The following is a 14,147-nucleotide window of genomic DNA, read 5'->3' on the forward strand; positions in this document are numbered from 1 at the left end:
CCTGCACATTTTTGGACTGTGGGAGGAAACCGGAGGAAACCAGAGTACACCCACACAGACACGGGGAGAATGTGCAAACTCCACACAGTCAGTCGCCTGAGGCGGGAATTGAACGCGGGTCTCTGGTGCTGTGAGGCAGCAGTGCTAACCACTGTGCCACCGTGCCGCTCACTTTTGCTGAGCATTCACTTTACATTTACAAATCCTCACTTTAAAAAAATTTCCTATATACTTGGACAGTATTTATTGACAAACTATTCTATTAAAGATTGACTTCCTTTGATTGAAATTTATAATGACACAGCGAATTCCAGAAACTTACCCCAATCATCCTCTTCAGTCTCATCATTGTTCCATTTCCATGCTTTTGTTAAGAAATCTATTGAGATAATCAGTTTCACAACATTTCTTCAACATCTGGGTCATCGCCGTACTTCTCAAAAACATCCCTTAAACAACTCGTAATGAAGGAATGTGATTGGCTAAATCCGAAAGCTGCATTATTAGCCGAATGTCCTGGTTCTGCATTGGTGTGGTTATTGATCTCCAAGGGTTTAAGTGAAATGATATCTATGCCCAGATAGATGCCCCGTACTTCCAAGGCCAAGCTCTCCAACAGCCATCATCGAGCACATGGAACCAGTAGCTTTCCTCATTGGAATCTACCTGTTACAGAATAAAGGTTCATCATTTCAAATCATCCTTCCCCTCCAGATGTAGTCTCCTCCCTCCACACATTAATCCACAACCCGCAGGAATTTTAGATCAGCATTACCCATCAATGTAGATGTAGAAACTACAGTTTAGCTTATTAGTGTAATGTTCAATTTTCAGATTTAAGTTAAAAATCATGCAACACCAGGTTATAGTTCAACCGATTTATTTGGAAGCACTAGCTTTCGGAGCACTGATCCTTCATCAGGTGGTTGTGGAGTACACAACTATAAGACACAGAATTCATAGCAAACATTTACAGCGTGATATAACTGAACTTTAGCAATAGTTGCCATGATGATCCAGATAATGCATTGAAGGTGTAAGGTGTCCTGTGTGAGACTGTCAGCATCCTAATGTTCAGACTGACTCTAATCTAAAAAAAGGATTTACAGAATCTTACATAGATTCATGCAGTTTTTGAGCAAAATAAAATGTAGTTTTGCAAGTATAAATTCACCCCACAAGCTTATATGTGTGTGGGTGTGTGTGCGGGGTGGGGGGGGAGGGGATATGAGTATCTGTGAGACAGTGTGGGTATATGTATGTGTGCGAGCATAAAGAGATATAAGTCTGTGAGAGGGTGTGTGTGTGAGTGTGGGAGTGTATGTGTGAGCATATGAGACAGGGTCTGCATGAGTGTATGGGTCTGTAGGAGTGTGTGTGCTTGTGTCTGTGTGTGTATGTCTGTGTGTGTGCGTCTGTCTGTGTGTGTCTGTCTGTCTGTGTCTGTCTGTCTGTGTCCATGTCAATGTGTGTGTGTGTGTGTGTGTAGTGCAGTGGGGTCACCTGTAGTGTGACATGAACCCAAGGTCCCGGTTGAGGCCATCCCCATGGGTACTGAATTTGGCTATCAGCCTCTGCTCAGCCACTTTGTGTTGTTGCCTGTCCCGAAGTCCGCCTTGGAGAAGGTCCAAGGTCAAATATCCCAAACTGCTAAAGTGTATTCCGACTGGGAGGGAACAGCCTGTAACTGAGCAGTGAACACTCTGCGTACTTGTAACTGAGCAGTGAGCACCTTGCGTGCCTGTAACTGAGCCCTGAACACTCTGTGTGCCTGGAACTGAGCCCTGAACACTCTGTGTGCCTGTAACTGAGCAGTCAACACTCTGTATGCCTGACACTGAACCGTGAACACACTGTGTGCCTGTAACTGAGCCATGAACACACTGTGTGCCTGTAACTGAGCAGTGAATACACTGTGTGCCTGTAACTGTGCAGTGAACATTCTGTGTGCCTGTAATTGAGCTGTGAACACTGTGTGTGCCTGACACTGAACCGTGAACATTCTGTGTGCCTGGAACTGAGCAGTGAAGACCCTGTGTGCCTCGAACTGAGCCATGAACACTCTGTATGCCTGTAATTGAGCCATGAACACCCTTTGTGCTTGTAATTGAGCCATGAACACCCTGTGTGCCTGTAATTGAGCCGTGAGTACTCTGTGTGCCTGTAACAGGGCCGTGAACACCCTGTGTGCCTGTAAGTGAGCAGTGAACACCCTGTGTGACTGTAACTGGGCCATGAACACCCTGTGTGCCTGTAACTGAGCTGTGAACACCTTGTGTGCCTTTATCTGAGCTGCAAACACCCTGTGTGCATGTAACTGAGCAGAGAACATGCTGTGTGCCTGTCACTGAGCTGTGAACACTCTATGTGCCTGTAACTGGGCAGCGAACAACGTGTGTGCCTGTAACTCAAGCAGTACATGGAAAGGTAAATTCGCTACAGTTCCAGTAACCAACTCTCTATCTGAACTGCAAATTAAAATTAAGCATGGCAAACTAACAACAGCAAATCGAACCTGCAATAATGTGTGATCTAATACTTCAAACTGAACTCGTTAACACAACTGGAATATGTTGTGTGAAATGTTTTTATTTTACTTCTCACCCCTCAAAGGTGTGTCATCATGCACTATTAGGTCTTAAGCTTGTCCCAGCTTCAGGTGATACGTGTACTCTGCCTCCTGCAGGGTATTTGCATCTGATGCAAAGAGGTTTAATTTATTCCTCATATTGGGGTAGTGTTAGATCCAACAGAATGTGTAATACAGCACTGATTTATGGTGTGTGATTATACATGCATTAATATAATTTAATCGTCATGATGTTGATAAATCCATACAATACTCCAACTGCAATACTGTTTTGGCTTCCTTGTCTGAGGAAAGATGACTTGGAGGCAGTCCGCGCTGATGCCAGGAAGAGAGAGAATGTCTTATGAGAAATGGTTGAGTGAGTTAGGCCTGTACTCATTGGAATGCTGAAGAGTGACAGGTGACCTTTTTAAAGCATACAAGATTCTTAGGGGTCTTACCAGGATGGATGTGGTAAGGTTGTTTCCCCTTGCAAGGGATTCTGGATTAGTGGTGCTGGAAGAGCACAGCAATTCAGGCAGCATCCGAGGACAGGCAAAATCGACGTTTCGGGCAAAAGCCCTTCATCAGGAATAAAGACCGCAATTTCCCTTCCCACGTGGTTAAAGATGCCCTCCAACGCATCTCATCCATATCCCGCACCTCCGCCCTCAGACCCAACCCCTCCAACCGCAACAAGGACAGAACGCCCCTGGTGCTCACCTTCCACCCTACCAACCTTTGCATAAACCAAATCATCCGCCGACATTTCCGCCACCTCCAAACAGACCCCACCACCAGGGATATATCTCCCTCCCCACCCCTCTCCGCCTTCCGCAAAGACCGTTCCCTCCGTGACTACCTGGCCAGTTCAAACTGTACAGTATCAACGTTGACCTCACCAAATTCCAAATATCCCCTCACCAACCTCTCCCAGATCCAACCGTTCAACCTCGCACTGCCCTCTTGAACTGAACTAATTGTCCATCTTCCTTCCCAACTATCCACTCCACCCTCCCCTCCGACATATCACAATCAATCCCACCTACATATTCTTATCGCCTTCCCAGTGACCCTCCCACCAGCCCAGCCCAGTATTTATCTTTCAGCCCCATTGCCCCCTCACCACATTCCTGACGATCTCCACCCTCTCCTCCCTGACCTATCACCTTCATCTCCTTCCCCACCTACCTATTGTACTCTATGCTACTCTCTCCCCCCCCCCCCCCTCCTCTAGCTTATCTCTCCATGCTTCAGGCTCTCTGCCTTTATTCCTGATGAAGGGCTTTTGCCCGAAACGTCGATTTTGCCTGTCCTCGGATGCTGCCTGAATTGCTGTGCTCTTCCAGCACCACTGATCCAGAATCTGGTTTCCAGCATCTGCAGTCATTGTTTTTACCTCGTTTTTATCCCCTTGCAAGGGAATCTAGCACCGGAGGGCATCATCTCAAAGTAAGAGGTCAGACATTTCAAACTGCTGGAAGAGGAATTTCCTCCCTTAGACGGTAATGAGTCTATGGAATTCTTTACTGCAGATAGCTGTCAAGACTAGGGTGTAAAGCATATTGAAGGCTGAGAGAGACAGATTTTTAATCAGGAAGGGAATCAAGGGCCATGGGGTAAAGGGAGGAAAGTGGAATTGAGGATTATCAAACTAGACATGAACGCATTGAATCTTGGAGCAGACTTGATGGGCTGAATGGCCTACTTATGATTCTGTGACTATTCCAGTACAGCTATAATGCTGGCATCTACGTGACTGTGGAAAACTGCCCAGATACGCCTATAACACAGGATAAATGTAACCCGGCCAATTACTACCCCATCAGCCTACTCTTGACCATCAGTAAAGTGATGGAAGGTGTCACCAACAGTGCTATTGAGCAGCACCTGCTCAGCAATAACCTGCTCAGTGATGCCCAGTTTGGGTTCCACCAGGGCCACTCAGCTCCTGACCCCATTACAGCCTTGGTTCAAACATAGACAAAAGAGCTAAATTCCAGAGATGAGACAACAGTGCTTGCCATAGTGTAAAGTCAAGGAACCCGAGCAAAACTGGAATCAATAGGAAAGAAAGAGAAATCTTTCCACTGGTCAGAGTCAAAGCTGGCACTGGAGAATGTGGATGTGTTTGTTGGAGGTCAGTGTCCTCGGCTCCAGGACATCTCTGCAGGAGTTCCTCAGGTTAATGTCCTCGACCCAACCATCTTCAACTGCTTCATCAATGACCTTCCCTACAATTGTGCAATCCTAGTGAAGGTGGGATGTTCACTATTGATTGCACAATGCTCAGCACCATTCACAATCATTATCCATGCCTAACCTGAAAAGTAGCTAGTAACAATTGCAAAATGCAAATGCCAGGCAATGACCATTGTTACGAAGTTGAAAGCGTGTACTATCCCTTTAAGAGAAAGTATTCTGAACTGGAAGATTACTAGCACCTGTGAGGTGACAAGATGGCAGTCCCAGAGTGTACTGGAAAATTGAAAACATGTAACGGTTTGGCTGTGAAATGGATACCTGACTTTTGGTCGCTGTTTTGACAACAATTCGAATTTAGCCAATCAATTTAAATTATGCCCCAGAATATTAAAACCTAATCAAGTTTGAATTTATTGTTTTTGTCAACATCAAAGCAATGAGACATTCCAATGCTGGGAGGAGTAAAGACATGGACATTTTGAAAATTGGGGAGAGATCAATTGCCATCGAGCCAAAAACGCCTAGAGACCTAACATCTTGCGCTCCAAGAAATTAGGAAATGCTCTCTATTGAAGGTACCTTTCCATGTCAAACATACTCACAGTAAAAAGAAAGAAGATGACCCAGGGAGATCTTCAGCTGGAAGAGGGAAAACAGATGACAGCAGCTGTGTGGTTTTGAAATCAAGTTAATGGAATTTCAATAAGTGTTTTATAGGATAAACATATTGTTATAGAGTGGGAAGCAGATAATTTGCAAAAAGGAGGGACTTAGAGTTGTGTAGAGTTGTTGTTTAATGTTCACTTTCAGAGTTTAAAAATAAATTGATGTTATTTTCCTTAAATAGTGGAATTTGGGAATTCTCCTTCACTCATATTTTAACAGATTATAGAGTGAGGTGAGCTTTTCCTGGTTCCTACGGAAACATCGAAATCCCGGAACCTGCAACACCCATTCCTGTCCCTGCTCTATCCATATCTCTGAATTGGCCACAACATCAAAGTCCAAGGTACCAATCCAAGCTGCAAGACTTTCTGAGCTCAAACTGTACATGGTCTGTGTCTTGTAGGCTCTGTCATGTGAATTATCTTGTCGTTTTGTGCTCGACAGCCAGCTTGACACTTGTAACTTGTAACTTTGGGTTGAGGTGACAGAGCAGTTCACCTCTGTATCTTAACACCACCTCCAACAAGAGACAGTGTAACCCATTAACATTCAATAGCATTACCATTGTTGAATCCCCCACTATAGACCCCACACTGTAAATCTTGGGTGCTGCCATTGAACAGCAACTTGAATAGAGTAATAAGTACTCTGGCTACAACACCAGATCACAGGATTGGAAACTTGCAGCAAGTAACTCACTTCCTGACTCCCCAAAGCCTGTCCACCGTCTACAATGCACAAGTCAGAAGTGTGATGGGATATTCCCCATTTGCCGAGATGGCTGCAGCTCCAACAACACTCAAGACGCTTGACACCATCCAGGAGAAAGCAGCCTGCTTGATTGGCACCACATCCACAAACATTCAGTCACTCCATGTTGAGGAAATTCCCCAGACTCAGACCGTGAGCATTGACAAAACTTTATTAAAATGATATCATAGGGAGAGAGAGGGAGAGAGAGAGAAAGAGAGAGACCACTCCTCAAGAATGGACCGATACTCCTTCCAAAGCTATACACATCACCACAGCATTTTACATTGGTACAAGTGCCACACTGGCCATTGAGTACAAAACCACAAGATAAATCACATGACACAGCCTGCATGACACAGACAATGTAGAGTTTGAGCTCAGCAAGCCTTGCGGGTTTGCTTTGCAGGAAAAGAGACAGTTAACAGAGTGATGATTTTTGCAAAACATGTCAGCAGAGCAAAGAATAACTTCCGCAACACCCTCCACAAGATCAAAGACGTAGGTCAGGATCCCCTGTGAAAGGAGGAATATAGCTAGAACCTGGGGGACTATTTGGTGGTGGGAGCTCAGAATCCGTGGGCAACTTATCTGTGTCGGGACGGGGGGGGGGGAGGGGGGGTGGAATTTCAGCGAAGGGGATGTTAACCAGGTGGGACATTAATAGCGCTGAGGGTAATGTCTGTGCCTGTTGCTCAGAAGGGATGGGGAGAAAGGAGCTGAGCATTAATCACTGGGGACTCAGTCATGAGGGGAATGAGAGAAATTCACAGTTGGTGTGTTGCCTCCCAGTTACCAGGGTCCATGATGTCTCAGATTGTGTTTTCGGGATCCTTGAGGGAGAGGGGGTGCAGCCTCAAGTCATGGTCTACATAGACACCAACGACATAGGTAGGACAAGGGATGGAGATTTAAGGCAGGAATTCAGCGAGCTGAGGTGGAAGCTTAGAGCTAGAACAAACAGAGTTGTTGTCTCTGGTTTATTGCCTGTGCCACATGCTAGTGAGGCAAGGAATAAGGAGAGAGAGGAGTTGAATACGTGGTTACAGGGATGGTGCAGGAGGGAGTGATTTGGATACCTGTATAATTGGGGCTCTTCCTGGGTTAGGTGGGACCTCTACAAACAGGATGATTTTCACCTGAACCAGAGAGGTCCCAATATCCTGGGGCAGGGAGGTGGCGGTGGAGGTGAGATTTGCTAATGCTACTCAGGAGGGTTTAAACTGATTCAACGGGGGATGGGAACCTATACTGTAGTTCCAGTATACAGGAGGTTGAGAATAGTGAGTTCAGAAATAAGGTTTCAAGATTGCAAGAGTGCACCGGCAAGCAGGAAGGTGGTTTGAAGTGTGTCTACTTCAATGCCAGGAGAATCTGGAGTAAGGTGGGTGAACCTGCAGCATGGGTTGATACCTGGGATTTCGATATTGTGGCCATTTCGGAGACAAGGATAGAGCAGGGATAGGAATGGTTATTGCAGGTTCTTGGATTTACATGTTTCAGTAAGAACAGAGAAGGTAGTAAAAGAGGGGGACGTGTGGCACTGTTAGTCAAGGACAGTATTACGGTGGCAGAAAGGATGTTTGACGACTTGCCTACTGAGGTAGCATGGGCTGAGGTTAGAAACAGGAGAGAGGTCACCCTGTTGGGAATTTCCTATAGGCCTCCAAATAGTTCCAGAGATGTAGAGATAGCAAAGATAATTCTGGATAGGAGTGACAGTGACAGTTTAGTTGTTATGGGGGACTTTAACTTTCCAAATATTGACTGGAAATGCTATAGTCAGTTTTTATCTAATGTGTGCGGGAGGGTTTCCTGGCACAGTATGTAGACAGGCCAAACAAGGGGTGAGGCCACATTATATTTGTTACTGGGTAATGAACCCGGCCAGGTGTTAGATTTGGAGGTAGATGAGCACGTTGTTGATAGTGACCACAATTCGGTTATGTTTACTTTAGTGATGGAAAGGGATACGCATATACCACAGGGAAAAAGTTATAGCTGAGGGAAAGGCACCTATGATGCAATTAGGCAAGACTTAGGATGCATAGGATGGAGAAGGAAACTGCAGGGGATCGGCACAATTGAAATATGGAGCTTATTCAAGGAACAGCTACTGCGTGTTACATAGAACATAGAACATAGTAAAATACAGCGCAGTACAGGCCCTTTGGCCCTCGATGTTGCGTCGATCCAAGCCCACCTAACCTACACTAGCCCACTATCCTCCATATGCCTATCCAATGCCCGTTTAAATGCCCATAAAGAGGGAGAGTCCACCACTGCTACTGGCAGGGCATTCCATGAACTCACGACTCGCTGAGTAAAGAATCTACCCCTAACATCTGTCCTATACCTACCACCCCTTAATTTAAAGCTATGCCCCCTCGTAATAGCTGACTCCATACGTGGAAAGAGGTTCTCATGGTCAACCCTATCTAAACCCCTAATCATCTTGTACACCTCTATCAAGTCACCCCTAAACCTTCTTTTCTCCAATGTTCTTGATAAGTATGTACCTGTCAGGCAGGGAGGAAGTGGTTGAGCGAGGGAGCCATGGTTTATTAAAGAAGTTGAATTTCTTGTCAAGTGGAAAAAGAAAGCTTATGCAAGGATGAGACATGAAGCCTCATTTAGGGCACTTGAGATTTACAAGTTTGCCAGGAAAGACCGAAAGAGAAAGCTAAGAAGGCGACATGAGAAATGACTGGCGTATAGGGCCAAGGAAAACTCTAAGGTTTTTAACAGGTATGTCAGGAATAAAAGAATGATTAGAGTAAGATTACGGCCAATCAATGATAGTAGTCGGAAGTTGTGCATCGAGTCCGAGGACAGGGGTGAAGAGCGAAATGAATATTTTTCGTCAGTATTCACACTGGAAAAAGACAATGTTGATTCGGAGAATACAGACTACTAGACTAGATGGGATTGACATTCACAAGGAGGAGAAAGTGAGGTCTGCAGATGCTAGAGATCAGAGCTGAAAATGTGTTGCTGGAAAAGCGCAGCAGGCCAGGCAGCATCCAGGGAACAGGAGAATCGACGTTTCGGGCATAAGCCCTTCTTCAGGAATTCACAAGGAGGACATGTTAGCAATTCTGGAAAGTGTGAAAATAAATAAGTCTCCCGGCCGAATGGGATTTATCCGAGGATTCTCTGGGAAACTAGGGAGGAGATTGCAGAGCCTTTGGCTTTGATCTTTATGTCATAATTGTCTACAGGAATAGTGCCAGAAGACTGGAGGATAGCAAATGTCGTCCCCTTGTTCAAGAAGGGGAGTAGAGACAACCCTGGTAATTATAGACCAGTGAGCCTTACTTTGGTTGTGGGTAAAGTGTCGGATAAGGTTTCAAGAGATATAATCATCTAGAAAGTAGTAAGTTGATTAGGAATAGCCAACATTGTTTTGTGAAGGGTAGGTCATGCCTCACAAACCTTACAGAGTTCTTTGTGTTGGTGACCAAGTAGGTGGCTAAGGGTAAAGTGGTTGATGTGGTGTACGTGGATTTCAGTAAAGTGTTTGATAAGGTTCCCCATGGTGGGGTATTGCTGAGAATATGGAGGCATGGGATTGAGGGTGATTTGGCAGTTTGGATCAGAAATTGGCTAGCTGAAAGAAGACAGAGGGCGGTGGTTGCTGTGAAATGTTCATCCTGTGGTTCAGTTACTAGCAGTGTACTGCAAGGATCTGATTTGGGACCACTGCTGTTTGTCATTTTTACAAATGACCTGGATGAGAGCATAGAAGTTTGGATTAGTGAATTTGCAGATGACACTAAGGTCAGAGAGTTATGGATAGCGCAGAAGGATGTTGCAGGTCACAGAGGTACAGAGGCAAGCTGCAGAGCTGGGCTGAGAGATGGCAAATGCAGAGTTTAATGCAGAAAAGTGTGAGGTGATTTACTTTGGATGGAGTAACAGGAATAAAGAGTACTGGGCTAATGGTAAGATTCTTTGGGCGTGTAGATGAGCAGAGAGATCTCAGTGTCCATGTATATGGATCCCTGAAAGTTACCACCCAGGTTGATAGGACTGTTAAGAAGGTATATGGTGTGTTAGCTTTTATTGGTGGAGGGATTGAGTTTCGGAGCCATGAGGTCATGCTGCAGCTGTACAAAACTCTGGTGAGGCTGCACTTGGAGTATTGCATACCATTCTTGTCGCTGCATTGTAGGAAGGATGTGGAAGCTTTGGAAAGTGTTCAGTGGAGATTTACTAGAATATAGCCTGGTATGGAGGAAAGGTCTTATGAGGAAAGGCTGAGGGATTTGAGGATGTTTTCTTCAGAGAGATGGTTGAGAGATGACTTAATTGATACATATATCCTTTTTCCTCAGATAATGATGGCTAGTGTAATGGAAATTTAACATTTACTGTGAAATTTGTAAAAAGAGAAATACTTCCTAAATTTGATACTGTGCTCAAGTTCACAGAATGCTTTTGCTGAGTTCTGCAGTCAAGGAGACAGCTTGTTTCTGTTTCTGTGGAATTTAGTAAACATTCAACCTGGCCTTGTGAGCAGTCAAAATTCAGCAAAGGGCACGGGATACGAGGGACAGTGTGTCCACATAACAAAAGGAATGAAAACGAATAACAACTCAAGTGTACATAGTCTTTGTCCTTGATAATGTGATAAGAAACACTATAAGTCAAGCATTTGAATTATGCTCCGGTCTTTGCTAGCTGTGTTGTGCCCCTCTGTGATACAGAGGTTAGACTAGTATAATTCTTTGCTCTTGCTAATAGTTGAGTGGAGTCCATTTAATTTCCACGACAGTAAACCTGGGGGCTTGTTCCAGGACCCTGTGACTGGGTGGGATTCTGAGGATACCCAGGAGGTGCAGGCGCCAGCCTCTTGAAGGTCTTTCACTTAATCTCCAGCGCTGAAATGGCCCTTTTGCGTGACAGGACTGGGAATCTGTGGATCGCCCCAGCGCGGGGTTCAAATCGAAGAGGCTCAGGGTAAGAGTCGTGGTTTAAGTAATCCTACATAGAGACTCATTCTAAGAGAATAAATAGTGCAGGAAAAGGGTTCAGTAAACTCTCGCGCGGTATTTGAGCGAAACCCAAGGGAAGGGGATTGCCGTCTCTAGAGTGTTTAAGAGACAGCGAGTTTAAGGGTGGTTTTAAACTTGGAACCACCACTGGCTGAGTTGGATTCGCCAAAGATGTACTGGGTACGTGGTTTCTTGGTTTACGAAAACCAAGGCATTGAGGCGGACACGCCCAATGTGAGAGGGAACATCCGCAGGTAAAAGCAAGTAAAAGGGAAACGATAACAGTACCGCGAGAGAGAGAGAGCTGAACACTTTTCCAGTAACATTGGAAAAAAAAGGGGCTCTGGCAAGAGCAAACAAAAAGAGGGTCCACAGAGGACTTGAAATGGTCAAATAAAAATGCAATACATGCGGAATAATTACGGCCCAGAATCAGTAAAGCAGTTAGAATTGTGGATCGAGGAGTGTGGTTTTCCGGAGGGGGGAGGTTTTAGTAAAAGGCAGTTGGAAATATTGAGGTTGAGGTAGGAAGGGAGAGAGAGAGAAGGAGAAATGGAAGGGAAAAAATAGAACCTGTGAATTGGAGTGCTTATAACATGTGGAAGGCTAATATCAGGGAAAGGAAATCTCAAGTAAAAGATAGATCAAATACACATACAAACATCAGCACACATGCAGACATGAGTGGAAAACAACCTAACAAAGCTGTACAGTGTCTGTTTCAGATCTTGACCTTGATGACTGCCCTCCGAGACCTACAGCCCCCCCATGAGATCCGTCTGGCGAAGGTTCCACGTCAGCGGCTGCTGCCTCAGGGTCTGCTGATTCACCGGTAGCATCTCGTACCTGCAACAGATCGAAGCAAGGAGGCCAAGAGAAGTGTAACTGGCCAGCCGTAAACGTCCATGTCAGAGCAGCTAACCTGCAAGCAGAAGAGAACGGAGGCGTTAATGCTTTTGTTGCCGCGCTGGCGACCGCCCATAGGGAGGCATTCCCAGTGTGAATGGACATGATCAAAATAGCAATGTGTAAACAACGAGAAGGTGAGACTGTGTCCCAGTACCTTACGCGCCTCACTGAAACCCATAATGTCCATAGTGGACTGAGACCACCTGAAGACATAAAGGCAGCAGAAATCACACCGTATGAGGCACACCTGAGGAACAGCTTCATCAATGGAATGAAGGATGAAATAGCCAAAACGATGGTCACCCAGCCGTTGGAGGAAGGTGCTGCAGGAAAAGAGGTCGCAGAAGAGGCTGGCAGAGGTAGATCTGACGGGTGCTTTGTTTGCGGAGCAATAGACCGCTGGGCGAGACAGTGCCCGCACAGACAGTCCCATTGACCCTGGAGGCTGGACAGCAGGGTGACTGACAGGGGAAGGCTGAGGGGGAGGTAGGCAGCCAACAAGGTATGGTAAGCCTCTTTCCCTTATGCTTGGCAACGAAGACTCGTTTATGCTAATCTCTTCTACTCACCTTACAGGCACTGAAACAAGTCCCACCCCCATATTGAGCACTGAGATTGCAGAGCGAGTACAATGATGATGCGTTTTAGTCAATGCCTACCTCTATGTTATATGTGGAAGGTACCCCAGTTGCCTTTTTTTAGGGGCATCCCTGAGAGGCTAAGTAGTGACAATGAGACACCATTTGTCAAATAGTGCCCTACAGCAGGTCAGTGATTATTTGGGAATAAACATGAGACAACACTGTGCCTACCACCCAGCAAGCATTGGGGCAGTGGAAAGAGAAAATGCTACCTTAAAAAATAAATTGACAAAATGTTGTGAGGAACTAGGGGTGACATAGACAAAGGCATTTCCGATTGTGCTAATGTATATGAGATCAAGTAGGAGAGGAAAAGCTAATCTTAGCCTGTCTGAGATTTTGTTTTATAGGTTGCCAAATACAGGAATTGGCCCAAGACAGATAACAGGCCACTGTGAGGATGAGATGTTGTGTTACAGTATGAAACTCTCTACACTTTTGTCAGAAATACAGAATCAAGTGAAAGCAGCACTACCCCAACCAGCAGAAGGGAAGCTGCATGATCTAAAACCTGGAGACTAGATAGTGGTGAAAGACTTCAGGAGGTAAAAACTGGAACGCGAAGAAGTGGCTGGAACCATTCAAATGCTCCTTACAACACAGTCAGCTGTTAAGATCGCTGATTTTTTAATTATCTGGCTCTGTAGATTTTTTAATCTAGCTCTATTTTTTGTCGTCCTTGTTGTCATAAAATGACAGAAAGGGGAAAAATGTAATGGAAATTTAACAGTTACTGTGAAATCTGAAATCCATTTACTGTGAAATTTGTAAAAAGAGAAATGCTTCCTAAATTTGATCACAGAGTACTTTTGCTGAGTTCTGCAGTCAAGGAGACAGCTTGTTTCTGTTTCTGTGGAATTTAGTAAACATTCAACCTGGCCTTGTGAGCAGTCAAAATTCAGCAAAGGGCACGGGATACGAGGGACAGTGTGTCCACATAACAAAAGGAATGAAAACGAATAACAACTCAAGTGTACATAGTCTTTGTCCTTGATAATGTGATAAGAAACACTATAAGTCAAGCATTTGAATTATGCTCAGGGCCTTTGCTAGCTGTGTTGTGCCCCTCTGTAATACAGAGGTTAGACAAATATAATAAAACTCATTTTCTTTGCCCTTGCTAATAGTTGAGTCAAGTCCATTTAATTTCCACGACAGCTAGCACGAGGAGACATAGCTTTAAATTGAGGGATGATAGATATAGGACAGATGTCAGATGTAGTTTCCCTACTCAGGGAGTAGTAGGGGCATGGAACGCCCTGCCTGCAACAGTAGTGGACTCGCCAACTCTAAGTGCATTTAAATACCCATTGGTTAAATATATGGATGAAAATGGAATAGTGTAGGTTAAATAGGTTTCAGATTGGTTCCACAGGTCAGAGCAACATCAAGGGCCGAAGGGCCTGTACT

General features: G+C 45.0%; 1 protein-coding gene across 3 annotated transcripts; it reads right to left on the reverse strand.

The window, feature by feature from the left end:
• Positions 1 to 337: 337 nt before the first annotated feature.
• Positions 338 to 13,947, reverse strand: LOC122555686. 3 transcript variants are annotated; one of them, XM_043701704.1, is made up of 3 exons: positions 12,344 to 13,947; positions 12,034 to 12,109; positions 10,509 to 11,108 (listed from the first exon to the last, which is right to left on the reverse strand). In XM_043701704.1, the coding sequence occupies exons 1-3, from the start codon at positions 12,527 to 12,529 to the stop codon at positions 10,930 to 10,932; spliced, it is 441 nt and encodes a 146-aa protein (XP_043557639.1). In that variant the 5' UTR covers positions 12,530 to 13,947; the 3' UTR covers positions 10,509 to 10,929. The 3 variants fall into 3 exon arrangements, 2 of the variants coding, with proteins under 2 accessions (XP_043557639.1, XP_043557638.1); XR_006313335.1 differs by lacking the exon at positions 10,509 to 11,108 and adding an exon at positions 338 to 666 and having other exon boundaries at positions 12,034 to 13,947; XM_043701703.1 differs by having other exon boundaries at positions 12,034 to 13,947.
• Positions 13,948 to 14,147: the final 200 nt, after the last annotated feature.

This window comes from Chiloscyllium plagiosum, chromosome 13, assembly GCF_004010195.1.
Source record: "Chiloscyllium plagiosum isolate BGI_BamShark_2017 chromosome 13, ASM401019v2, whole genome shotgun sequence".
NCBI lineage: Eukaryota > Metazoa > Chordata > Chondrichthyes > Orectolobiformes > Hemiscylliidae > Chiloscyllium > Chiloscyllium plagiosum.

Bases quoted from the DNA above. Each gene is read 5' to 3' on its own strand.
- LOC122555686 (XM_043701703.1), bottom strand. From the start codon at position 12,529: ATGGGACTGTCTGTGCGGGCACTGTCTCGCCCAGCGGTCTATTGCTCC. The intron at 11,109-12,033 runs GTACGAGATGCT...GGCGATCCACAG, and splicing joins CTTGCTTCGATCTGTTGCAG to ATTCCCAGTCCTGTCACGCA.